At 39.3% G+C, this 27,919-nt stretch overlaps 1 protein-coding gene across 5 annotated transcripts; it reads right to left on the bottom strand.

The window, feature by feature from the left end:
* Positions 1-1,223: 1,223 nt before the first annotated feature.
* LOC114249245 (uncharacterized) lies at positions 1,224-27,919 on the bottom strand. Of its 5 annotated transcripts, none has more exons than XM_028182749.2 (16): positions 27,771-27,919; positions 26,026-26,134; positions 24,361-24,500; positions 22,066-22,128; positions 19,339-19,353; positions 18,512-18,665; positions 17,465-17,658; positions 16,336-16,530; positions 15,352-15,504; positions 14,008-14,218; positions 11,837-12,012; positions 9,474-9,726; positions 7,350-7,501; positions 6,667-6,826; positions 5,666-5,769; positions 1,224-5,279 (listed from the first exon to the last, which is right to left on the bottom strand). In XM_028182749.2, exons 3-16 carry the CDS (start codon positions 24,498-24,500, stop codon positions 5,207-5,209), a joined length of 2,043 nt encoding a protein of 680 aa, XP_028038550.2. In that variant the 5' UTR covers positions 26,026-26,134; positions 27,771-27,919; the 3' UTR covers positions 1,224-5,206. The 5 variants fall into 5 exon arrangements, with proteins under 5 accessions (XP_028038550.2, XP_089594100.1, XP_028038562.2 ...); XM_089737974.1 differs by lacking the exon at positions 26,026-26,134 and having other exon boundaries at positions 27,771-27,845; positions 27,879-27,894; XM_028182761.2 differs by lacking the exon at positions 22,066-22,128.

Below are 27,919 nucleotides of genomic sequence, written 5' to 3' on the forward strand. Positions count from 1 at the left end.
GAAACTTCTTTAGAATCGTTGTGATTTCAAACTCAATGAAACGAAAAAATAAGTCCATAGAGACACGAACACATAAACGATAGGATTCGGCCGGCGACAGAATGAGATAGAAGACATTAGATGTTCTCAGTGTAGTGTTTTTTTAATACAGCGCCATCTATAAGATTTTTTAATACTAACGTGTGTATGAAAACTCTTGTAGTGAATTTTAATTTAGGATTATACGTGAAGTTAAAATTACAATTTACAGAGTGCGCTACCTCATAATTTACTCATGACTGATGACAAAATTTTACATATACTTAGATATTTAGGATAATTGTATTTTAATTTTTTAAGGTTTCACTTCTACCACGTGTGAATTGCATACATGTTTTATTATTATTTTCATAATAAGTTATTTCGGATCCTGCCAATCCACTTTCACTGCTTTAGGTTCTTCGAGCACCTGTCACCGTCATTGTCAAACTCGTCGAAAACGATAGAGTTTGACGTGCAACCTACTCCATAGACACAGCCCAATTAGTCGCGACTTCGATCCGGTACTAGATTCTGCGAAGCCTGCTCTTGCTAGGGCCAATGTTAGCAAATTCTCTCAAGTTGAGCCCGTGAGCGCACCTACACATTGGTGAAGCTAGCATAACCTATCGAGGTTACTAGCAGTAGGTAAACAAAACAAAATGTATTTCATACTAGCGACCCGCCCTCACTTCGCTTCGGAAACATTAAATATTATTATTGATAGCTGAGTCCCGCGATTTCACCTGCGGTTATTGTCGTACCGCGGGTGACGCCGCGGGGCGAAGCTAGTCTAAAAAAAGTAGCTTAAGTTACTCCTTATATCATCAGCTTTCTATCAGTGAAAGTCTCTTCAAAATCGGTGGAGATTAGCGGAACAAACAGACAGACAGACAAAAATTGTAAAAAATGTTAGTTTGGTGTATGTATGTATGGTTGAATAGGTATATTATATTCATATGCATGTAGTAAAAAGTGGTTATTTCAATATTACAAACAGACACTCCAATTTTATTTATTTATTTAGATTATAGAATCTCTAATCTTTTTAAATACCAAACTTGAAACAAACGTTCGTAAGTAAATAAATTTTGAGCGAGATAATTTATTAGAATTTAGCAAAAAAATTACTTAAATCTGCATCATTTAAGATAATATTCAAACTAATAAAAAATAGAAATTTATTTATAAATAAAAACACAAAATAATTCACTGACAAATTTATTTATGTATAGGCAAGTCTACCGATTAATGTTACTAAAAATACATTGTTTGTTAATAAAACTATGTCTTACCTAATATTTTGTGGTCAAGAATGAAAAGTATCACAAGAATATAATAACTAAATGAAAAGAGTGAATTAAATTAATGTGAGAATCAAAATATCTATATATTCTATATTATTATATATCTATCTAATCGTATCTATATAATCTAGCGGTAGGCAGCGGCTTGGCTCTGCCCCTGACATTGCTGAAGTCCATGGGCAACGGTAACCACTCACTATAAGGTGGGCCGTGCACTCGTCTGCCTACAATGGCACTAAAAAAAATTAAAAAAAAAATTTTACATTAGTTTTTAATTAAGTCACAAAATGTGTTGTTATTACAAATTGAGGTTTTCAAAAAGTCCTGCACAAAATCATGGATACTGCACTCAAATGAAATACTTAAATAAAACATAATATAAATCGCTTAACAACAAAAAAAATTAGGAAATCAGATTGTAACCTGAAATTGTTTATTTCTAATTAATATAATATTAATGTAGTTATAACTAATATAAAACACAATTTAGCTCAGGACTAAAACATCAACTCGAGATCTTGAAAGTCGTTATGGTAATAAGAAGCCGAAACGCATTACTGCTCACGGCTGAAATAGGTAGGTAGGGTGGTAGTACCTACCCGTGCGGACTCACAAGAGGTCCTACCACCAGTCAACCTGTTGCTTGGCGTTAGATATTAATAAGAGTCCATAGACATCACTAGCTCATTCAGTAGACCTTGCCCTCTAACAAAATAGTACCTACATTTAATGCTATATATTAATCATTGGTATTTAATTAAAACAGACCGTATTGTGAGAGTTCTTAAGACTAAATTGACTCGAATAAGTAATGCAGACAATGAAATCGTGGTTCTGTGGGAACACGCGGACTCGCCCAGCGACGCACCTCGAGACAAACACCATAGATCAGCCAGCGGTCGGGGAACTTTTTTAATTATTACCCCAAAATATTTTTGTGTGTGAGTTGATATAATTACGCCATGGCGAAGAACAAAAAAAAAACGAAATCGCTTCTTTTTAGCATCTTTCATATTATAGGCCCCATGATAATTTGAAATCACAACGATTCTAAAGAAGTTTCACTTCAATATATACTTTTTACTGACAAAAGTTTCATTTTCACCCCCCAAAATTTCATTTTACCCCATTTGGGATAATTTACCCCCGGTTCCCTGACCGCTGCCATAGATAATACACATAAATTAGTTACAGATAAGCAACTCGAGCACCCAACAAAAAATGTTTACGGGCGTCGGCCACTAGATGGCTTCGCTTCGATTAGTTTCTCATTGCTCCTGTAGATGGCAGTAACATATTACCTAACCTATATTTTATTTTTAATAAAGGATTTTGTAAATTTTTAATAACCACAATTTGATAAAATTTAATCAATTTATCTATAACAAATAAAGACTTGTATGGTTTTTTATTTATTTTCTGTGTAAACAGTAATTAAATGCCTTAACTTTAACAACATATAAGTTTAGGGGCATCCGCTACAAGATGTCGCTAGTTTCCATGCAAACACAATATTTGTCTTAAAGAGCCCTGAAAAACACAGCACCACTGTGCCGCGAGCGCATAGTTATAACAAGATAAACTATAGACAAACATTACTATACTAAAATTTAGAATATGTATAATATATACATGTCGAGGGGTGAAATGATAATCGGTTTGAGCGACATTTTACTTTTGTAATTAAAGGTGCATTTTATTTGGTATCAGCATCAAAAATTCAATGTTTTTAATTGAACTTATATTAAATTGACTACATTCAAATAGCTGAAGATTTTTTTATTGTGACATTTTTTTCCAAATTAAAATTGCAAAAATGTCGTTTAAGCCATATAACCGTTCCACCCTCAATATATATTAATTATAAATGTTTTTTTTTCTCTTAAAAATTTAAATATTATTAATTAGCGTCATAAATGTTTTTAATATAGGAGTATTTCGTAATGAGAATGTTACAGAAATTTAAACTTATTGAGAAGTTCCGCCCAAAATCGTTAATGATTTTAAGATTTCTAAATAATTTATTGAAAACTGAATAAATTTTGATGCAACATCAGCCAATCCCTAGTTTCACCCACGTAGATAACAGATGGCTTTGTTAAACATTATTTTTGCGCGTATTGTTTTTGCCTACGAAGCAGTGTAAAAGTAAATTGAAATCATTATCATTCATTATCTGACTATGATAAGCTTAGGCCACATTTGCGCTGACGGCGTCAATTGTAATTTCATCTAGGATGACTCTTAGACACCGTTTTACTGGTGGTAGGACCTCTTGTGAGTCCGCACGGGTAGGTACCACCACCCTGCCTATTTCTGCCTCACTGCCGTGAAGCAGTAATGCGTTTCGGTTTGAAGGGTGGGGCACCCGTTGTAACTATACTGAGACCTTACAATTAATATCTCAAGGTTTACGTTGTATATGTCTATGGGCTCCTCTAATCACTTAATACCAGGTGGGCCGCCTTCACATATCTAAGCAATAAGTAATAAATAAAAAGTTGTGAACTTAATATTTTTAAAATTAATTAATGACACTGAACCTCCACAAGAACTAAAATCGTTTGAGAGAAATAAACGAGGAAGGTAGCAAGCACATAAACGGCAGAAACGGGCAGGGTGGTGGTACCTACCCGTGCGGACTCACAAGAGGCTCTCTACCACCAGTTATGGTGAAATGTAAAAAAAATATTCAATTTTGAGGTGTTAATTAATTATGGCCGAATTTCGATAGATGGCAACACTAATCGGATAGAAAAAAAAAAGACCAATCTCCCACATTCCAAGCCGTACTTGTGAGAACTGTGTAAAGGTCAGACACGTCAGACAAGGCCTGACGACGGAAAACCGGTATTCTTCTTCGTCATCATTCCCTCACTGCTGAGGATCGCGACCACGTGGTCCCTCCACAGTGCTCATGGGTGGCATGGGCTGCGTGGTATGGGTTAACACCAACCGTTTCCTTAACCAGATCTGACAGTTTGACTGGTATTCTTCCGCCCACGACGTGCCTTCTACGCGATCCAAAATTATAAATTTGCCTAACTTTTTTATTTATTGCCTTTGTAGGCAGACGAGCATACGGCCCACCCGATGGTAAGTGGTCACCGTCGCTCATGGACGTCAGCAATGCCAGGGGCAGAGCCAAGCCGCTGCCACCAACCATTAACTCATGTCCGGGAGGTCGCATGAGATCAAGACCAATGAATACCATGTCCCAATGTTGTCCTTAAGCATGGATATGCTGACGGTGCGGATGAGGTCTTTTCGAGAGACAAGATTAGACTTGTTTACAGTGCGCATGAGCACTGATGAGCCTCACAAAGGACCAACCCTAAACCCCCAAAGGACAGTCGCGCAAGGAGCTTTTTAAAGCTCACGACGCAATCAACGACTTATCAAATTTCAAGCTTTGGTAACATTAAACACTAATTCTAATTTAAGTACAGTCGCTATATAAAAAATAAATAAATTTTTTTGCGACAAAATGAGATTCCACCACGAGATTATAACACGTTTTTAACATAAACAATATGACCAGAATATTTGCTTTTAGTTGATGGATCTCTATTTAGTTTATCGAATATCCACATTCCTATGGTGCTCTGTGTTCCTTGACCACATCACTAGTATAGTGGAATACTGTGTGCACGTCATTGAGGCGTGAGACGCGACCGGGTCAAGCGATTTCTTATATATACATGTAGATTTAACTGCGAGCACAATCTAGTAAGTCTAGTGAGTAATATTTGAGTATGTACTGGCGACACTCCGCGCGGTCCCGCTGAGCCGTGCCAGCACTGTTACTGTTGATTAGTATTATGATGAATAGAAAATCTCATCTTTCAATTTATATTTGAGATTCGTTACTAGTGAGTGTACTATATTTTGCAGTAACAGTACTTGTTGAGGTGGGGGTGCGTGGCGCTGATGCAGCTGGGCTCGTCGTTGTACCTGAAATCACCAATAATATATCTCGGAAATCACCAATAATATATCTAGGAAATCACCAATAATATATCTCGGAAATCACCAATAATATATCTAGGAAATCACCAATAATATATCTCGGAAATCACCAATAATATATCTAGGAAATCACCAATAATATATCTCGGAAATCACCAATAATATATCTCGGAAATCACCAATAATATATCTAGGAAATCACCAATAATATATCTAGGAAATCACCAATAATATATCTCGGAAATTACCAATATTATTGAGTATACCAATATTATATACCCCGACAAAAAGCAGTGCCCATCGACTGTACGGAGACGACTTCGGCGGGGACTGTACCGACCGGTTCAATTAAATCAATGTAGTGTACGTACGCGTTCGTCCTGGATATGTCTCTGGACTCGATGAGGAACTTGTCCTCTTTTCTCAGGTACGCGAGCGAGGCCTCGTATATCCCCTCGCCGGGTCCGACGGAGATCTGAAAGGTGAGGAACTTCAGCAATGGTACGGTCGGGAGCCCAGGAGCTCAGCTCAACAGAATTTGCTACCACCAGCCCTAGCAAGAGCAGTGCTTCGCTGAATCTACTACCGGATCGGAATCGCGAAATATTTCGATAATATCCTGCAAAGTACCCCACGCTTTTTTACAATAAAATCATTTTTTCTTACACTATTTTTAATTCAAATTAATTAAAATTTAGTTTCTATTTTTACACGCTTCAATTGTATGTATGTTTGTAACTGACTCCTTTAGACGCGATTTTGACCCACTTTAAACGGCCAGATTTCATTCAAATTTTGTAGATTCATCGAGGACCGATGTAAATACACTAATTTGATAAGATTATTCCATTATTCAATTTGCAAAATAAGATTTTTGCTAATTTATGTAATTTTTATCTTTAGTCGATAAAGCAGGAATTGATGTTAAAGTACTTAATAGTTTTAAAAATACGCTTTTATAGAAAATTTAACTAAAAAATGAAAAATAAATAATAGTTTACAAAAACAAAAAGACACGCTTTATAACAAATTCAACTAAAAAATGGAAAATATATTTTAATAAATTTAAATTGAAAATGGTGTAAAAAATATATATTTTATTTTAAAAAAAGCGTGGTGTGCTTTTTAAGATATTATTGAAATAATAATTCTTCTACTCATATCTGTCAGAAAAATATTTATAACTATATACTAATAACACCATGCAGTTTAGTTTTTTTAAACTATTATTTATTTGTTTTAGTTGGATTTTCTATAAAGCGCATTTTTTTTAAAGTTCTTTTAAACTATTATTTATTTATTTTCAATAAAGTCAAATCAAACAATAATGTCAATTCGAAATAGTAATGTCACAGTCGCAGCTAGTACATACCTTGACCTGCAAGTTTTCCCTGTTGACCTTGAGCTTGGCTCCGAACTTCCCCACGTAGCCGTCCGCGTCCTTGGCCTCGATGAAGGAGAGCACCCTACTGTTGGCGTGGGCCCTCAGCACCCAGTGCACCGCGAGCAGCGTGCGGGGGACGCACGACGCTCTGGGGAGACGAAGGGGGTTTATTGGGGGACCACACTGGCATCGGGTGGATGGGTGGCCACCTGGCGCTAAGTGGTTACTGAACCATAGACATCTACCACGTAAATGCGCCACCCACCTTGAGATACTCTAAAATCTCAGTATAGTTACAACAGCTGCCCTACCCTTCAGACCGAAACGCATTACTGCTTCATGGCAGAAATAGCCGGGGCGGTGGTACCTACCCGCGCGGACTCACAAGAGTTCCTACCACCAGTAATTAGGCAAATTAGAATTTTGCGGATTTGATTTTTTATTACACGATATTATTCCTTCACCGTGGAAGTCAATCGTGAACATTTGTTAAGTACATATTTCATTACAAAACTCGGTACCCGCCTGCGGGATTCGAACACCGGTGCATCGCTACACACGAATGTACCGGACGTCTTATCCTTTAGGCCACGACGACTTAAAACAAGCAAAGGTTTAGGGGTCTAAGCCTGCCACTAGAGAGAGTGCGGTCCGGGGGGTGGTGTCCTGACCTGTTGGGCTCGGTGAGCGCGTTGATGTAGCGCAGCAGCGCGCGGGGGGCGGCGGCGCGCAGCGGGTCGGCGGGGGGCACGGGGCTCCAGCGCACGCACGCGCACCAGTGCGGCTCGATGCCCGCCTCGCTGCACGACCGGTTCCGCGGGATCTGGACATAGCACTTCATCTAACGCCGCCACGTATCTACTTGAGCTGGTACTGTACTGAGGCGTCTCATGTCTCAAGGTGGGTCGTGGAAGGGGTTCCTTGTCTCGAGCTGGGCTCGTGGAAGGGATCTCATGCTTTAAGCTGGGCCGTGGACTTTATGTATTTATTGGCCCCGTTAAGTATCTCTGCCAGGTGACCTGCAACTCTACCCCCGTACAGTGCCAACTGAAGATAAAAATCTCAATCCTGCTCCAATTGTAAATTTATATTAAAATATTTAGTTTTGTAACAGTTGATAGTTCTGAGTATGAGACCGAGTTCAAAGAGAGCTCCTTACATTTATGTCAACCTGGTACTTTCGAGAGATATTTAGACGCGTAACTTCACTCTGCTTAGACGAGCAGACAGCTCACTTGAGCATAAGCACGCGAACTTAGGGTCAGAGACGTCTGCGCATGTAATGGTAAGTGGTACTCGGACCTCAAACAAATACCACCTTGAGACATGAGGTCGAAGTTTCTAAGACGACTTACGAGAGGATCAGAATCGTAATATTTTTAGTTTCGTCATTGTTCGAGTATTGACACTATCAGTGTGTTGTCGATACGCGAATTCTCACAAACATATCGATGTTTTACTGAAGATTTTTCAAGATTTGCATCGTTATCATCACGTTGTTCCACTTTCACGACGTTGGAAGCTGTATCCCTCTCTCTCTGCTATTTATAATATGCACCCGAGGGAATCCTTGAGGGACAAGTTTAAGGAAATCAAAATTCTAACTTTAACGTCCCAATACATTTTTGAAAATATTTTATTGTACGTGCGTAAAAACATTGTAGAATTCCCCAGAGTCTGCGATTTGCATAATGTGAACACTAGGAACAAACATAGGCTTGCGTTGCCGGCGGCTCGAATTAAGAAAATAAGCAACTCTTTCAGGGGGCTGGGTGTACAGCTTTTCAACAAGATCCCACAAAACGTTCAACTACTACCTGTTCATAGATTTAAGAAAACTGTTAAGGAACGTTTGTGCAACAAGGCATATTATAAAGTTAAGGATTTTTTACTAGATGGCACTACGTGGGAATGAGGCGTTCGCTCTTGGCCTTTTCATTTTTCATTATTATTATTATTTATGTGAATTGTATTTTTTTGACTTGTTTTTTTTGTATACTGTAAATATGTTTTCTTGTTTAAAAAAAAAAAGAAAATAGTTGAGAAAATACAAAAAAGTGTGTGTGTCCGCTCCGACGCACGACTGGAGTTTACTGGATATAAAAAATTAAACGAAACAATACGAGAAATAGTTCTATATTACGACAACACGATACACTACAGATTATTAACAAATTAACGAGACACAAAACAAACGACTAACAAATATATGAAAATACAATAATGAGAGAAACGCGCGATCAGTACGAGGCTTTGTGGCGGACTGCCGGCGCAGCAGCCCGGCGCGCATTTCGTGTGACATGCGCATAACGCATTTCGTGTGACATGCTAGTACGATTTTGGTCCCCATAATTTTCATACCCCGGGCCTATATATGTAAATCGATTCTAAAGGAGTAAACTCCAAAAAAAAAAAAAAAGCCCGATGAGTTTGTTTCGCCGGTTCTTCTCAGGACTGTGGCTTTTTTTGGAACCGGTGGTAGAGTTAACATTTTCTTTTACATTTTGACATTCAACAAGTGTGTTTTTGATGACATCCAAGTTGAAATAAATGATTTTGAATTTGAATTTGAATTTGAATCTCTCTCTCTCTCTCTACCCCTCTCTATCTCCCTCACTCTCCCCCTCTCCCTCCCCTCCTTATCTCCCTCTCTCTCCCTCTGTATCTTTCTCTCCCTCTCTCTTAGTCACTTTCATTCTCTCTCCCTCTCTCTTTCCTCTCGTCCCTTAATCAAATCGAATTTCCCCTGGTAAAGCATAGCCAGGCGGGTTCACCGCTCCGCGGCAGCTACTGACCGGCTGCAGCAGGGAGAGCGCGCGCGGCAGGTCGGCGCCGGGCACGGTGTAGGCGGGGGGCGGGGCGGGGCGGCGCAGCGCGTCGAGCAGCGTGGCGTGCACGTCGTGCGGCGTGGTGAGCGCGGCGCGGTTGTGTCGCAGCGCCTCGAGCACGTCGGGCCGCGCGCGCACCAGCCGCGCCGCCGGGACCACCACCATCAGCGGCAGACGCTCCTCCAGCTTGCCCTGCAGCGTGTTGCGGACCTTCGAGTACCTGGAAATATCTATATATTAATACGGTAGACAGCGGCTTGGCTCTGCCCCTGGCATTACTGAAGTCCATGGGCGACGGTAACCACTCACCATCAGGTGGGCCCTATCCTCGTATGCCTACAAGGGCAACAAACAAAAAAAATGTACTCTTCTCAAGCCTCATATGACGTAGGACATGTTCATAAAGGTCGGGACACACCCAAAGTGCTTGCAGCCCTAAATCCCGAACTACCACAAACTGAAATACTCCAACCGAGATGCTGTGTGAATATTTGTTCAGCAAATCATGACTCCTTCACTAACAGAAATAGCACCAGAGTATTTGACCAATGCCGTTAACGAACCTCTTCACGAGATAAAACATAGGATTAGGTGGAGGGAAGTCGTCGTGGGCTAAAGGATAAGACGTCCGGTACATTCGTGTGTAGCGATGCACCGGTGTTCGAATCCCGCAGGCGGGTACCGAGTTATCTAATGAAATACGTACTTAACTAATGTTCGCGATTGACTTCCCCGGTGAAGGAATAATATCGTGTAATAAAAAATCAAACCCGCAAAATTATAATTTGCGTAATTACTGGTGGTAGGACCTCTTGTGAGTCCGCGCGGGTAGGTACTACCGCCCTGCCTATTTCTGCCATGAAGCAGTAATGCGTTTCGGTCTGAAGGGTAGGGCAGCTGTTGTAACTATACTGAGGTCTTAGAATATCTTAAGGTGGGTGGTGCATTTACGTTGTAGATGTCTATAGGCTCCAGTAAACACTTAAGACCAGGTGGTCTATGAGCTCGTCCACCCATATAAACAATAAAAAAAGGGGAAACAATGAGGTGACTACAAGAGTCACGCTCCTCAACAGTGGAAGCACGCAAGGCGGCTCTATCTATGGTCCAGGGTGTAGACGCGGCGGCCTTGGCACTTTCAATGAGCCTATTACATTTGGACCAAATGGACCAGATATAAGGTAGACAGATTGTCTGCTCCTAACCCGCAGTCCTAAGTCTACCTGTGGTCACGGCGCTTGCGACGGCGAAAAAATTATCAAAATCGGGGGGAATAGGGACTAGGGGTAGAATAGGGACAAATCTGGGTTGTCACAATGCTTTCGTGAGATTTAAATGTGTTGAATTGAAAAGGACTTTTATTTAGTGTTTATGAATATTAAATAGTTTAATTTAGTCATCAGAGTTTTGTAACTGATTAAAGATATTGAAAAGCTAATTGCCTAAAGCTAAGTACCTATCTAACAACTAAACAGTGCCAGCCCTATCGAAAAACTCTATTAACCCCGTACGTGACCCGATTCACCCCAAAAGCCAAGGTGAATCGGGTCAGGCTATTTTTTTAAGTTTTTGTGTATATTTTTCAATGAACTATGTATAATAATGCATCGTATATGAAAATTTAAGCCTCCGGAACCGTTTTAATCTCAATTTTATTACCCTAAGAAAAATCGCTAAAAATTTGTGTTGGAATGGGAAAGCGTCCCTACTCCCCCCAATCTACTGTAATTTATTTAAATTTAATACTATGATGTCAAAAGTTATGAGTACGTAAACATTGTAATTTTGTAGCCACTTCGTTCCCTTTATCCATGAAGAGCTAATTAATAACAATTATAATAATATGTAATAAATTATCTGGTGTTTATTATTATTTTTTTGTAAATGAATGATATCTCAGAATATTATTTCCAAGAATACAAGTGTTGATTTTACTAATTAAATCATAACAAAAAAATATGTCTTAAAATAATAAAAAATCTTGGTGATAAGCTAACTTTGCCCGTTGGACCGATGACTTACGGCGATATGCTGGGAGAGAGTGGATGCGGAAGGCGGAGGATCGTTCATTGTGGCGGACTATGATAGAGGCCGACATCCAGCAGTGGATAGATACAGGCTGATGATGAAGATAACTTTTGCACTAACGCTACGTTGTCCATAATTTTGGGTGGGATTTCTCATCGTTTTTTTTTTTAATAACTTTGTAATTGTGAAGTAGTTTTTAATTCGGATTACACATTTCCCCTCCGCTGCCCGTCCTATGTCACGAATCAAATTATTAACTGCAATTAAAAAATATTTTAGGTCGGGTATAGTTGTAATAATACCTGGGTCCGTGGTCACCCATCACGAATAGCATGGTGTTCTCAAGCCTTCCTTGTTTCTTGAACAGCTTCAAGAAGTCGACAGTGTCATCGTCAGCTGTCGATATCATGTTGATGTCGTCATGAGTTATGTCCGCTATGAAGGTGAAGCAAAACTTCTTGCCGTCCAAACGAAAGAACTGGAAACATTTGTGTGAGGAGGTTAGGGAACATCAGTCCGGCTTATAGGACTTTTTGGTGGAAACGCAAGGAGTGAAGTTTTATTTTTTTCGAGATCATATATACCTAGTCAGGTCATAAATTCTGTCACATGTTTAATGTAAAATAATTGAAACAAGTTTATTTATTATGTAACCATTCATATACCAAAATGAACTTAACAAAACATAGATTCTTATGACTCTAAAGTTTGTTCAAAATGACCTCCGTGATTTTGAATACAGGCCTTCAATCTACGCGGCCAGTCGTCTATCGCAGCACGAACAAGGTCCATGTCAATATCGGCGGCTGCCTTAATCAAGGATGTCTTGAGTGACTCCAAATTGGGATGAGGCTTTGAGCACGCCTTTTCCTCCAAGTGTTGCCATATCTTGTAATCGAACGGATTCAAATCTGGACTGGAGGAGGGCCAGTCTTCGTGCCGGATGAAGTCGATTTCACGCGCCGCCAGCCAGTCTGTGTGCTCTTCGCTCTATGAGCTGGCGCCGAATCTTGTTGGAATACCCAGTGCCTGTTATTGAACATGGTATGAGAAACAGGTTCCACAAGGTTCATCAGGACTGTATTTTGATACACAACTGCATTCGTTTTTACACCTTTCTCACAAAAATGTACCTCTGTTAAGCCCCAATAAGAAACTCCCAACCATACCATGAGCGAGGATGGAAAATGACCTCGTTGGACACGCGGAATACGGTTGCTCGCTTCTTCACTACTGTGTGCGTACACCTTATCATTTTGCTTGTTGTAGCTCTCTTCTACGGTAAAAATTTTTTCATCCGAAAAAAGAATTTCCCGATATTTTTTTTCCCGCGTACCGCTTCAACAAAGCGCGGCATCTCTTCAGTCTCAGGTCCATTAGACGAGCATTCAAACGATGTCCTGTTTTTCTTCGATATGCCCGAAGCCCTAAGTCTTCATTTAACACCCTTTTCACCGTGGTTCTGCTTAACCCCATCTGAAGGGCCAACAGTTTCTGCTTACGTTTGGGATTTCTTTGAATTCGCGCCTTCACAGCTTTTATCACTGCTGGAGTCCTAACAGACCGAGGGCGACCACTTCTTGACCTGTCATCTACACTAGAGTCTTCATTGTATCGTTTGATGGTACAATAAACGAATCTTTTGGTTATATTCAAAATTTTCAGTATGTTAAAAATTTGAATTGGCGCGTAACCGCAACGATGCAACGCAATAACTGCAACACGGTCTTCTTTAAGCGTCCACTCCATATTTAAAAATGAGTAAAATTCTAAAAGTATACATTTTTATTTTCATGAACGATTCGAAATTCGAATTCAATAAACTTTTTTTTTTTTGTGGCCAGCATTCTAAAAGAAAAGTTTTTACTGTGTGACAATACTTATGACCTGACTAGGTATTTTACTGGTGGTACCAGGACCTCTTGTGAGTCCACACGGGTAGCTACCACCGCCCCGCCTATTTCTGCCGTGAAGCAGTAATGCGTTTCGGTTTGAAGGGTGGGGCAGCCGTTGTGACTATACTGAGACCTTAGAACTTATATCTCAAGGTGTGTGGCGCATTTACGTTGTAGATGTCTATGGGTTCCAGTAACCACTTAACACCAGGTGGGCTGTGAGCTCGTCCACACATCCAGGCAATAAAAAAAAAAAGTCCGATTACCACTTACTATTAAATGCGCACACGTCTCCGACCCTAAGTTCGCGTGCTTATGCTCAAGTGAGCGTCTGCTCGTCTAAGCAGAGTGAAGTTACACGTCTAAATATCCCTCGAAAGTACCAGGTTGACATAAATGTAAGGAACTCTCTTTGAATTCGTGCTCATGCTCAGAACTACCAACTGTTACAAAACTAAATATTCCAACATAAATTCAAAATCGGAACAGAGGGACGAGCACGAATGACTATCGAAAGTACCAGGTTGACATAAACCTAAGGAGCTAAGTAATAAAAAAAAATGTCCTCGTCTCCTTACCTGATCGGTAATGTTCATCATTAACTTGTACTGAGGAGTGTCTCCTATGCAGTACTTGCTGTTGCTGCCCCTCCACCACTTCTTGCCTCTGTTGGACTCCTCGAGGTAGAATGCCCTCAAGTAATGATCGGCCGGCTGATGGAGGAAACCATTAAACCGGTACTGAAACGTTCCTATCCAGGGCATGTCCTCGAAGTATGCCGTGCGGTAACTAGAATACACGGAGAGGTTAGTACAGGGGGCGCCCGCGCGTTGCTCAAAAACAGAACGACGAATATACCACTTCATTGAGACTCCGACCTCAAGCCCTGAGGTGGGGGGACCGTGTTCTTTTTTTTATTGCTTAGATTGGGCTCCACCTGGTGTTAAGTGGTTACTGGAGCCAATAGACATCTACAACGTAAATGTGCCGCCCACCTTGAGATATAAGTTCTACGACTCTGTATCGTTACAACGGCTGCCCTACCCTTCAGACCGAAACGCATTACTGCTTCACGGCAGAAATAGGCAGGGTGGTAGTACCTACCCGTGCGGACTCATAAGAGGTCCTACCACGGCACGGGCAGCCGTTGTACTTGCTGTAAAAATTGAGACCTTAGAACTCATGTCTCAAAGCTTACGTTGTAGATGTCTATGGGCTCCGGTAACCACTTAGCATCAGATGGGGCGTAAGGTCGTCCACCCACCGAAGCAACAAAAACAATCCTTCCTTGATATTATTACAAATATCCAAACAAATAAGCGATTTTTTTACGTAATGGTACGCATCGGCTTGGCTCTGCCCCTGGCATTGCTGACGTCCATGAGCGACGGTAACAACGTACCATCAGGTGAGCCGTATGCTCGTCTGCCTACAAGGGCAATTAAATCTATACTAATATTATAAAGCTGAAGAGTTTGTTTGTTTGAACGCGCTAATCTTAGGAACTACTAGTCCGATTTGAAAAATTTTTTCAGTGTTAGATAGCCCATTTATTGAGGAAGGCTATAGGCTATGTAACATAACGATAAGACTAATACAAACTAAGCACCAATAAAGGATGTTTCAAAATCAGGGTTATTTTTCTTTCTACGTAAATGAAGTCGCAGGTAAAATTTAGCGTTATGTCAAAGTAACTATTCCACGCGGACGAAGTCGCGGGCAAAAGCTAGTAAAAAATAAAAAAATTCAATATCTAATTTTTTTTGTAAATATTTAAAAGCAATGCAAAAGCAGGGACATAAAAATCATTCCGTGTGGCACGACGCGATCGATACAACACGGCGGCACCGGCCCCCCTCATGGGGGACAAGGGGAGGGGAGTGCCGCGTGAGGACGCTCCTACAGTAAGCAGCATGTATTACCCGTCCCCCTTGAGTTGATTGAATATGAACGGCATACAGTCTAAGGTGTTGCCGTTCTTCGTCTTCTTCCTGACGTCTGGTAGCTCCAACTCGTTCTTGCCCGTGAGTATCGGGAATAAGGCGGCAGGCGTGCCGTCACCGAGTATGCCGTACCTGCCAACAATTACCATTGAGCGGTCAATAGAGGTGCCAACACTGCCAACCCACCACGGATTACTGCCGGCTGGAGCTTTGGAGTTCGCCACTTGACCCCCCCGTTCGATTCTGGGCCCCCCAATCCACAGTGTATATTGGGCGCTATAGCATATCCTGGATTTTAGTTTAAGGTATTCCCTGCAAACAGCGACTTGGTCTTGGAGGTGTTTATCGAATTGACGTTCTCGATCGCGTAAAAGTTAACTCAAATTTGTATGGAATTGGAACAGCGCCCCTAGCGGCCACTAAGGACACTGAGGGTTTCACTTGTACCGCGTGGGAATTTTATGGTTTAAATTGTTCGACACTGCAATTAAAAATTCAACCTCATATCGCAATGTATATGATGTCTATGTACTCACGAACTGAGTATCTGGTTAGCGTAGTAAATAAACTTTATTCATTCGAGGGCACAATACAGACAACGATTTCTCACCACCCTGTATATCAATTTAAAGTTCGTCATTTAAACAAAATATTTACATACTAACTTATACGATTTTCAACTTTAACACTAATCATGCCAACACTTACTGGTACCTATTTCTACCATAGCTGGTAGATAACAGAAATAAATAAAACAAAACAAAAACAAAAAAGTATAATTACTGTAGATTAATTGGTAAGAAACTGTCATGAAGTCAAATGTGCAAAAGCAATAAGTGATAAGATACGTGCATTTTCAATGCAAAAGTTCAAAATGGGTCATTTGACCAGTTATGGTACGCTTAGTGTTAAGTTATTGGCGATTGGTTGCGAAACTGTTTGAAAACGGGAGAGCGTTCTTACCCGTCTAGAACGTAGCCATTCAGCTCCTCGGTCAGGTATTTGTAGCTCTTCGGCATACTCCTTATGAAGCCGTTCTTCGACGTGGAATCGAACCCGAATATGAGCACGTCGAGAGCGTCATCGCGGTCGGGGGGCGGCGCCGCCACCGTCGACCGGAATCCCAGCGAATGGCCTGACCATCTCGACGGCAGGATGCTGTCCGCGAGACGGTAACGGCATCTTTATTGTGGGCTGCACCGCTTATTAGTCTCTTAATCACTCATGCCGGCTATTCCACCCTTAAATGGGTGGACGAGCTCACAGTCCACCTGGTGGTAAGTGGTCACTGGAGCCCATAGACATCTACAACGTAAATGCGCCACCCACCTTGAGATATGAGTTCTAAGGTCTCAGTATAGTTACAACGGCTGCCCCACCCTTCGAACCGAAACGGATTACTGCTTCACGGCAGAAATAGGCGGGGTGGTGGTACCTACCCGTGCGGACTCACAAGAGGTCTTACCACCAGTAGACCGACGGTCCGGCAGCTTATTTCTCTCTTAATCAGTCATGCCGCTTACCCCACCCTCTAAACTAGGAGTTCAAAGGTGGAATAACCGTAATGCAATTACAACAAAGATATACCATTTTCACCATACTTATTCGCTGGCAGCCTAAGGGGCTATTTCAACTACGACCGGACGGGTAGGTGAGTTCACGGGCTCAACCTGAGAGAACTTGCTAACACTAACCCTAGCAAAAGTCATGTTTCGCAGAATCTACCACCGGATCAGAAACGGGACTTACTGAGAAGATCCGACGAGAAACTCAGTGAGCTGTGTCTGTGGGTTAATTTACTCGACGAGCCCTTCGTCGCAAACGACGGGTTCGACGAGGACGATGACCGGTGCTTGGAGTACCTAAAGGCACCGTTAGTGGATCGGGAGGATCCGAGATGACGTGTTTGGGGCGACGTCGATTACTTTCCATTTGGTTCGCAGGATCGGCTAGGTAGTTACCGGCGTCCACGATGAGAGGGTTCTCGTATCGTGCCGCTTTATTGAAAAGGTTCACTGAATGAGCTGGCAACAAAATTATAGCCGCTTAACACCAAGTGGGCAGTCAGTAGCAGCACACAACACTAACGCACCTATGCAGATGCGTGCCTACGCATTTGATCTTGACGTGGTCGCTTCTCGTCAGGTAGTACACGCCGCCGTCCCGGACGTCAGTCGGCGGTCCCAATACGTACTCGTTGTCACTGTGGTATATGATGTCTCTGTACGTACAGGTTATGTCCTTGGTAGTCGACAATATGTCCGGAACCACTTTGCACTCTGAAAGCTGAATGTAATCTGTGTAAACGTCTCCTTGACCGAACCTTTTGAAAGTCGTCGTGGCCTAAAGGATAAGACGTCCGGTGCATTCGTGTTGGATTAATGCACCGGTGTTCGAATCTCAGGCGGGTACCAATTTTTCTAATGCAATAAATACTCGACAAATGTTCACGATTGACTTCCACGGTGAAGGAATAATATCGTGTAATATAAATCAAACCCGCAAAATTATAATTTAAGTAATTACTGGTGGTAGGACCTCTTGTGAATCCGCGCGGGTAGGTAACACCACCCTGCCTATTTCTGCCGTGAAGCAGTAATGCGTTTCGGTTTGAAGGGTGGGGCAGCCGTTGTAACTGTACTTGAGATCTTGGAACTTATATCTCAAGGTGGGTGACGCACTTACGTAGATGTCTATGGGCTCCGGTAACCACTTAACACCAGGTGGGCTGTGAGCTCGTCCAACCATCTAAGCAATAAAAAAAAAACCTTTGGCGGGACGTGAGAAATGACACCATACCCACATTTTTTTCCTACCTTCTTGCTGGACCTGAGGAAAACCTGAAGGAGTTTGGTAGTAGGTACTAGCCTTAGCAAGAGCAGTGCTTCGCTGAATCTACCACCGGATCGGATTCGCGAGCCACTGAGAAGATCCGGCGAGAAACTCAATGGGCTGTGTCTATGGGTTAGTTCGCTCGTTGATCTCTTGTCGAACCTCGACAAACATTTGCGGGTTCGATTTTTTTAGTACACGATGTTATTTTCCTTCACCGTGTAAGTCATTCGTGAGCATTCGTTAAGTACGTATTTCATTAGAAAAATTATACAAAAATTAGATTATTAGTAAAAAAAAAACTTACAAAACATTTGACCCAATCTCTGCCCTTGCATACGACCTTGGGCAGGTCCTTGTCGAATTGGGTCACCTCCGCCGCAAATGGATCCAGTTTGGGTATTTCGCATCCAGTACCTTTGTCCTCTTTGAGTGCTTCTTGCAACTTATTTTCTATATATCTGTGGATATTTTACGACTATCGCAAAAACAATGTCCGTATATATCTAGATTTTTAACTTGAAATTCAATATTGTCAATAAAATCCATATTAAACCTCCAATTTAATTTCTATTGCAAAGGTTAAAAACAATTGTTATTATTCTTTTAAAATTAAAAAGAAGAAGAATTTTAAAAGGATAATAATAAAAATTCTAAATTTGAAATAAAAAAAATTTAATTTAATATTATTTACAGGATAGATTTTGATTAAAATTTAATTTGATGCTTATATAATTGAATTTAATGTTCATAAAATTTTATTTCATGTTTTTATCATTCAATTTAATATTTATAAAATTGAATTTCAAGTTAAAAACCAATAACTAGGTTACGGAACAAGGACCAGTCGGCAAAAAGTAATGCGAACTGTGTCTCAGAGTTCAAGCACAGTATTGCCATTGTCAACTATTGCACTATAAGGCTGAGACCTAGAACTCAGGTTTCGAGGTGGGCACCGACATTTACGACGCTGATGTCTATGGGCTACAGTGAAAATGCACCACCTAATCAAATAGACATACCAACAGCGACGCATAAAATTCGATATCATCGGTCATCTGTTCTAATTACTAGTAAATTTTTGTTTATAAAAAAAAATAACTGCAAAATAAATAAATAAATAAAGCCACTTACTGTCTCACAGAGTCTCTGAAAGTATTGAAAGAAAAGAAAATATATAAAAACAGCTACATACAATCGGTACGTGCTCTATTCGATCCAAGCATGCATAAGCTATTATTAAACTATTTATAATATGTGACTACAATTGACATGACTTTTTTAATGTAATATTAACGATATCAATCCATAGTCTATACTAATATATAAATCTACAGTGGTTTTTACGGATGTTCCGTTGTAACTACTGAACCATGCATCCAATTGACTTGAAACTTGGTATCCATGTAGAAAATACATGTACTTAATGGATAGCCTAATATTTATATGAGTGTTGGACTCCCTACACCGGTTGCGGGGGCGTTAATGATAGAATCGTTGTTGGGGTGAGAAATAATAATGTTAATTTTAAATGCCCAGCGTAGCGGACGGGTACAGCTAGTACCGTATAAGTTTGAATCGCATAGGACTCGTAAGAACTGAAGTTAATACCGTCGCCGTAGGCATTTCGATTTAATATTTTCATACAAAATTTTACACTCCCATATAGATTCCATGGAACTTCTGTCAAATATTTCTATCAACACCCACTTCAGAGCCCGAAATTCGCATTTGGTTAACCTCTTTGCGTTACGGATATGTAAAAATAATATATCTTACTATAACCCTATGGTCAGAATGGTCAGGCAGTATCTTATACCTTTAAACGAGCAATTCTTGTGTGTATATATATAATCTAAATCTTGGAAACGACTCCAACGATTTTTATAAAATTTAGTATACAGGGGATTTCGGGGGCGATAAATGTTGTTTTATTCGTGTTTTCAATAATCAACTTTATCGATAATCAACTTTATGACTATTCCCGACATCTATTGGCGAATAATAATACTATTTTTCATAATTGAGATGAACTAACCGCTTTAAAGACACAATAACACTAAAGCTATTTCAGCAGATGGCGTTGTTAAGCCACCCTTAGCCAATGAGTGTTTGGTTTAAGGTCAGACCAAGGAAATGAATTATTTATTTATATTATTTATGTCTTTTTAACTCACGTGTTCACTTAAAAATGCCTATACGATCCATTTTATCAATATGTAATTCGAATTTAAATATTATAATTTTTCAAAAACACAATTTAAAAAAAAAAAAAAAACATCGGTCATCGTCTAGTGATTTGGTTAAATGTCACGGTGACCTTGATATCTTTGAAGTGGTAGGGCCTCTTGAGAGTCCGCACGAGTAGGTACCACCACCCTGCCTATTTCTGCCGTGAAGCAGTAATGCGTTTCGGTTTGAAGGGTGGGGCAGCCGTTGTAACTATACTGAGAACTTAGAACTTATATCTCAAGGTGGGTGACGCGTGTATGTTGTAAATGTCTATGGGCTCCAGTAACCACTTAACATCAGGTGGGCTGTAAGCTCGTTCACCCATCTAAGCAATAAAAAAAACCTCTACGCTGCGATACAGCGAAGGATACAGGTAAGCACTTTACAATAGTCTCACACAATATACCATTAGTAATTACATACTTTTTAAGGTTATACCTTGTTAATTTTTTAAATTTCGATTTTTAAACTTATGTCTACATCCGCAGCTTTAGAATTATAGACCCATTTTGAAATATTTGGATTTGAACTTTAATTCAAAAACTGATCAAGAACAACCCTTTTCAGTGACCGTTAATAATTAAATGACCAAAACTTGCTTATAAAGGGACAAAATTATCCATCGATCTCTTTCACTCCGTCCCTTTCCTCTACGTATTTTCAGTTTGAAAACTGTATTCGATGTTTTAAAAAAAAACACATTTTTTGGGTTGGGTCTCAATAATTCTAAAGGTGCGAATTATATCGTATATCGAGGGATGAAAGACTATTTCGTTAATGCTATTTTTCTATTAATACGCAACATTTATTTTTGTAATTAAATGTGCTTTTTATTTGGTATTGGCATCAACAGTTCGATGGTTTTAATTGAACTTCAATTAAGTTTACTCCATTCAAATAGCTAAAGAAGCTTTTCTGCTAGGATCATTTTTCCAAATTTTAAGCTTTAAATAGCTCTTCTGTAAAAAAAAATGGTGCGCGTGCACTTCATGCAAGTGTAAGAAGTGAAACTTCTTTTGGAGTGTGTGTAGTGGTATTGTGGTTTTCTTCATTTGTCATTCTTAAATCAAATTTATCTTGTAATAAGGAATGCTGTGTATGACAGAAACGACCTAGCTCGCTTTATCCTCTCCTCCTCTCCCCCTCTCCGCGGTCGAGTGGTTCGCGAGACGCTCAGTCTATTTTCTCACTCTGGCTCTTCTTAAATTTAATACATTTTGTTGTAATTGATACGGATATAATTTTTTAAAGTTAATAAGATCTGGGAGATTGATTGTTATAATTACTTCAAAGGATTCCGTGTTACTAAATAGAGTGGAGAGAATAATAATAACTAGGAACAAATCACACACGATCATCCGGTCCTAGTTTAAGATTCCATCTGTTATTGGGTACCAGCGGCTAACAAACAAAATCTTATCTTCTTAAATCTTCTTAAATTGTATCGAATCTGTTGCGAGTTAAAATTTACTCTCAACGGGCCTAAAGAAGTTTCACTTCAAAAACTTCGCTTAAACCAAATAGCCTTGCACCGCTCCATATATATTATTGGTGTGTTAGTTTAGTGATGGGAAAAATATCGTCCATTAAAATCAATGTTATTTAAGCATTATAAAAAGCGCTACCAACCTTTTGTCAGGGTTATCAGGCCCCACAACCGAATTACAGACAGCACTACGATCTGGCATAGGTCTACGCAGAAAAAAAGCGGTAAGCGTTAAATTACGAAGAAAAAAGCGGATACGTGTGTGACGTGATTAGGAACAGCTTTAAAGTTTAATCCCGACTTGACGTGGTAAATACTGATGTATTTATCATGTACTAGTGACCCGCCCTCGCTTCGCTTCGGAAACATTAATTAAATTTTACTATTGATAGGCGAAGCCCGCCATGTTGCGCGCGGTACGACAATAACTGCGGGTGACGCCGCGGGGCGAAGCTGGTCTAAAAAAAGTAGCCTAAGTTACTCCTTATATCATCAGCTACCTATTAGTGAAAGTCTCGTCAAAATCAGTCCAGCCGTTCCAGAGATTAGCCGGAACAAACAAACAGCGAAACAGACCGTACAGACAGACAACATTTAAAAAAATATATTTTTTGGTATATATACTGTGGTATACATACTTACGCATTTATTAAAAACTGGTTATTTTATTATTACAAACAGACTCTCCAACTTCATTTATTTGTATAAACGTAATAAACGAGATTAAACCTTAAAACTGTTAGTCGAAAGGACAGAGTTGCGAAAACAACAGAAACTAAGCAAAACTAACGCAACTGAAATTAAGCAATTGGTTCATTCAAACGTCTATTACGCGCGAACAATACCTACAAACATGAGCTTTGGTTATGCACGAGCCATGTCTGTCCTGTAACTAAAGGCTTCGTCAAACAGAACGCGTACTTAGCGCCCGTCAGAACGCTAAACCGACGGCGCGCTATGACGAATTCAAATTCAAATTCAAAATCATTTATTTCAACTTAGATGTCAGTATAACACACTTGTTGAATGTCAAAATATAAATAACAATGTTAACTCTACCACCGGTTCCAAAAAAAAAGCCACAGTCCTGAGAAGAACCGGCGAAACAAACTCAGCGGGCTTTTTTGTTTTGTTTTTTCTCAAATATTTACTTTTTTTAAAATAAGTAAAAATATTTACAATAAACGAAAAAACAAGTCAAAACATACAATTAAAAAAAAAATTAAAAATGAAAAGGCCAGGAGCGAACGCCTCATTTCTGACGCCGAGATGTGTTGTACTACTATGGTAACATACCGTCAGAGTCCTAGCGCTATATGTACGCAACGCTCTGTCGCGACGTTAGGAAGCTTTGACGTCAGGCGTTGTAATTTTTTACAAATTTCATTTTAGCGTCCGAATGTGTATTAAAATACTGTATAATGCCCGAATTTTTTATAGAAATCGTTAGAAAATACCCATGCTTATACAATGCCACATCTGAATCACTCGACATCTTAATACTTTTAAATTATCACACTGCTATCGGCACTATGATTTGGCGAATGCGTTGCGTCAAGTAGCGTTGGACTCATCTAGTCAATTTGTGTGACATGAAAAGAGCGCGACGTTAAAACGCAGCGTTAAGAACGCGTTCTGTTTGTCGAAGCCTTTATACATTCGTTACAAGCTGTCAGAATTCATAATTCTTTTAGTCTTTCTTAGTCCAAGGCTAGTGTGATCTTTAGAAGTCGATTGTCGCGTCTCATAAAAGCTCTCAGACACCACGTCGTACATTTTCGCACAGTTTAAACAGTTCGGTTAGTGCGAGTTTTTTAACTTCGGGATCGCGTAAAAGTTAACTCAAATTCGTATGGAGTTTGAACAGCGCCCCTAGCGGGAAACGAAGGGAAGCTAAAAACGAAAGTTAAAAAATAATAATTAAAAAAAAACGATTTTATAGAAAATCCAACTAAAAAATGGAAAATAAATCTTATAAATTTGAATTAAAAATAGTATAACAAAAAATTATTTTATTGTAAAAAAAAAGCGTGAGTTGCATGGTATAAGTAGTTATAAATATTTTATGAACAGATATCAGTATAACGGTTATTTTGATAATATCCTGAAAAGCACCCCACGGTTTTTTACAATAAAATTATTTTTTCTTACACTATTTTTAATACAACTATTATTTATTTTTCATTTTTTAGTTGAATTTCAATTTTTTGAATATTTTCTTTAATATTGAATTGTAATCGTTCCTTAATAAGTATACCAAATTTCGAGTTAATCCGACGTTTTGAAGGGAGTCAAAATCATGTTCAAATATTCCGTTACAAACATACATACGTCTGAAGCTAATAAAAGCGTATTAAAAACTCGCACTAACCACACTGTAACCAAACCAACCCCAAAAAACAAGATTTATCTTGTCTCAAACCAATAACGGAACTTACTGCCTTGTAATATCCAAGTCTGGCTCGCGGGGTATATTCTCGCCCAAGCTTGTGTAATAAAGAAGGCAAAAAACTATTACAATTATCATGATAACTATGTATTTCTTTGAACGATACCATTTCTTCAACATTACGGTCATCTGAAAAAAAAAAGCATACGGTTCTGGAGTGGTGATATTTTTTTCTATCACGATGCATCTGTTTAGTTATTCAGTGAGCCCATGGACTACACAACGCGAACGTTCCACACGAAGTCATCATGATGTCATCATGATATTAATTATGAAAGCGACTCGTGAAGACTTATTCCCCACATATTTACTCAGAATAGTAATCTAAATACATATATAAATAGTTAACAACATTTGAATACACGATCGTTTAATTCCTGGTGGTAGGACCTCTTGTGAGTCCGCACGGGTAGGTACCACCGCCCCGCCTATTTCTGCCGTGAAGCAGTAATGCGTTTCGGTTTGAAGGGTGAGGCAGCCGTTGTGGCTATACTGAGACCTTAGAACTATATCTCAAGGTGTGTGGCGCATCTACGTTGTAGATGTCTGTGGGCTCCAGTAACTACTTAACACCAGGTGGGCTGTGAGCTCGTCCACACATCTAAGCAATAAAAATAAAATAAAATCCATGAGCGACGGTAACCGCTTACCATCAGGTGGGTCGTATGCTCGTCTGCCTACATGGGCAATAAAAATAAAAATACACGCAAACCACATCTTTGTTTTTTAGTCTCATTCATTGTTTTTTTTCTTCTTTCTTCTCCCTACCTATGTATGCTGATAGCCTTGAGAGGGTATTTCATCTTCTCCTTGACGTGTAGGTGAGCTCACGAGACTCACCGGGAGCATTGCTAACACTGTCCCTAGCAAGAGCAGTGCTTCGCAGAATCTACCACCGGATCGGAAACGCGACCCACTGAGAAGATCCGGCGAGAAACTCAGTGGGCTGTGTCTGTGGGTTAATTTACTCGTCGAGCCCTTCGTCGCAAGCGACGGGTTCGGCGAGAACGGTGACCGGGTCTCATTCATACTGGTCGGAAGTTAAAACAAAGCTAAACACTTTGTTTGTTATACTCCTAATATTAGTGTATTGTAAATCTTGAAGAAGAAGAACACCCAATAGACTCAAGCAACAGAATTTCTTACTGGACTCTCTCAGGGCAGGTGTTAGCACTCTCTCTCAGGTTAAGCCCTGTGAGCTCAACCACCAGACATAGACTATATCCTGACATAGCTGGAATAGACCCTTAGGCCACCATCAAAACGGCAGGAAAAAAATATACAAACAAAGCATACCAAGCTAAATAAAGTGTGTTAATTATTAGTACTCGCCAGAGGGTATGAGTCCTAGCACAGTCGTGTCACTAGTATGAGTATACAGAACGCCTAACCATTTCATGACCAAATTGTAATAATCAATCCACTGAGTAAAGCAATCATGCCCTGCAGTTTGGAGGGTCAGGCAAATGTTAGTAACCTCATATCATGGTCCTAAATCTTAATATGTACAAAGTATACAGTGGTTTTCACACTGGAAAGTCTATGAGCTACAGTCACCCCTTAAGAACAAGTCGACAATAGGCCCATTTATCTAACTTAGTTGTAAAGTAAAGAAAAAACAAAAAAATTAAATTGAAAAAAAAACAAAAATTACCTTTTTTAAACTACAATTTCAATTTAACTGCTGGCATCAAATCGAAAATAAGTTATGCAGCCATTTACATGAAGCATCAATTATTGGGAAAGAGACCCTTCACAGTGTCCTACAACCAAAAGAATTCAATAAACCGACTGCTATTATAAAAGTTGTGTAAAATAACAAAACAGACAATAAAAAAACAAGAAACATTACATACGAATTTAACTACTTTGATGGGTATTTATAAGTGGTGGGGACATCTTGTAAGCCCGCACTGTTAGATATACCTATTTCTGTCACGAAGCAGTGATACCTTCAAGTTTGGCAGGGTGGGGTGTCATTTTACTGTAAAACTAAGACTTAGAACCTCAAGATGGGTTGCAACATCTACGTTCTTAGTGTCTAGGGGTCAGGTAACCATGACCACCCCAAAAACGGCATCCATGGTAAAAAAGTTATAAAACTAGTGAATAAGGCATGGGTCATCTCAAAGTATTTAAGCTCTTGATGTCAATTAGCTCCAGTAAACTTTAATACCAGGTGGGTGGTGAGGTTATTAATTTATCTGAGTCAGTTTCGACAACCGCAATAACAATAAAAATTATATTTGATTAAAAGATATATTACACCATTCATTTAATTTTTTTTAATATTAAAACTAAAGTGTTGTGTAAGGTTTTAAGTTGGCCCAATTATATTATACATCTATGACACGAATTTATCAAGACTACATTGAGATAACCAAATATAATTGTCATTTAATTTACTATATAATGATACAAAGTCTGGTTTCCTGGAAGTAAATATGATGATAATAAGAATGATGATGATAAGATAATACGATGTCATCCCAGGCCCAGTGCACAAAACATTTGAGACACAAAGATATTTGAAGAATTCATGCCGTTGTGCAAGCATTCCTGAGAATACCCTATTAAGTCCTTATTAAATTCGAACAACACTAGAAGTCACCTGACCAGTTGATCGGAAAATATAGACACGTTTGAGCAAAAAAGGGATTTTTCTTGCAGGACTTTAAAATGCTTTGAAAATCAACCAGCTCACAATTTCAATCTTCTCCTATTTTATAAGTTTCAGGAAGACGCATGAAGAGAGATTTTTAAATTTTCATCTGATATTATTAAACACCAGTACTCTTACAAATTTTATTGAATAGATCAAGAATTTCATATAGTTTATTAATAAATATGGAAAAAAATACCTAGACAACTACTACAGAACAACTTTTATTTTTAAAAACTTACTATTTTAAGCTGACAGCCAAACCAACAGAGAACACAACAATACACGAAAAAGAATGCCACAGCCAAAATGCTAAATATTAGATCGAAGTCTTTAGTATATTTTAATACAGATTGACACTAGCATCGGCAGGTGGCAATTTTAGTATATTATTTTACGTAATAGCTGCTTTCCTATTCTTTTTGGTAGCTTTGTGTTAAGAAAAAGTGAATAAATGCAACTTAAGCCGTGAAGGTGCTCTTAATTAGATCCGCCGATGTATTTAACGTTTTATCTTTTAATGTTATGATGCTAATTTTCAATAGGTTTGTTGTTTCGCATGTTTAAGCCGAACTGGGTCAAGATCAGCCTTGGATTTGAATGTCAACATCTAAATTGTGTTTTTTTATCACTTAAACCAGGTAAATTACGGGTAAATACAATATAAGTTTAATAATAATGTAACAGTGCTCCTATCTGATTGTTATTAAGACTTTGGAATAGTTATGCGCACTCACCAATTCTTTCCTGTAATTCTGATTGCTATTTATTTATTTTGAGTACCTTTATCTTAATGTGTGTATATTTATTTGTTGTCGTATTTATTAATTTTCCGCTTGTCGTATTTATTAATTTTCCGCTTGTCGTCTACGACGTCTACCCACTT

The sequence above is a fragment of the Bombyx mandarina genome, chromosome 24 (genome assembly GCF_030267445.1).
Source record: "Bombyx mandarina strain Sakado chromosome 24, ASM3026744v2".
Classification (NCBI taxonomy): Eukaryota; Metazoa; Arthropoda; class Insecta; order Lepidoptera; family Bombycidae; genus Bombyx; species Bombyx mandarina.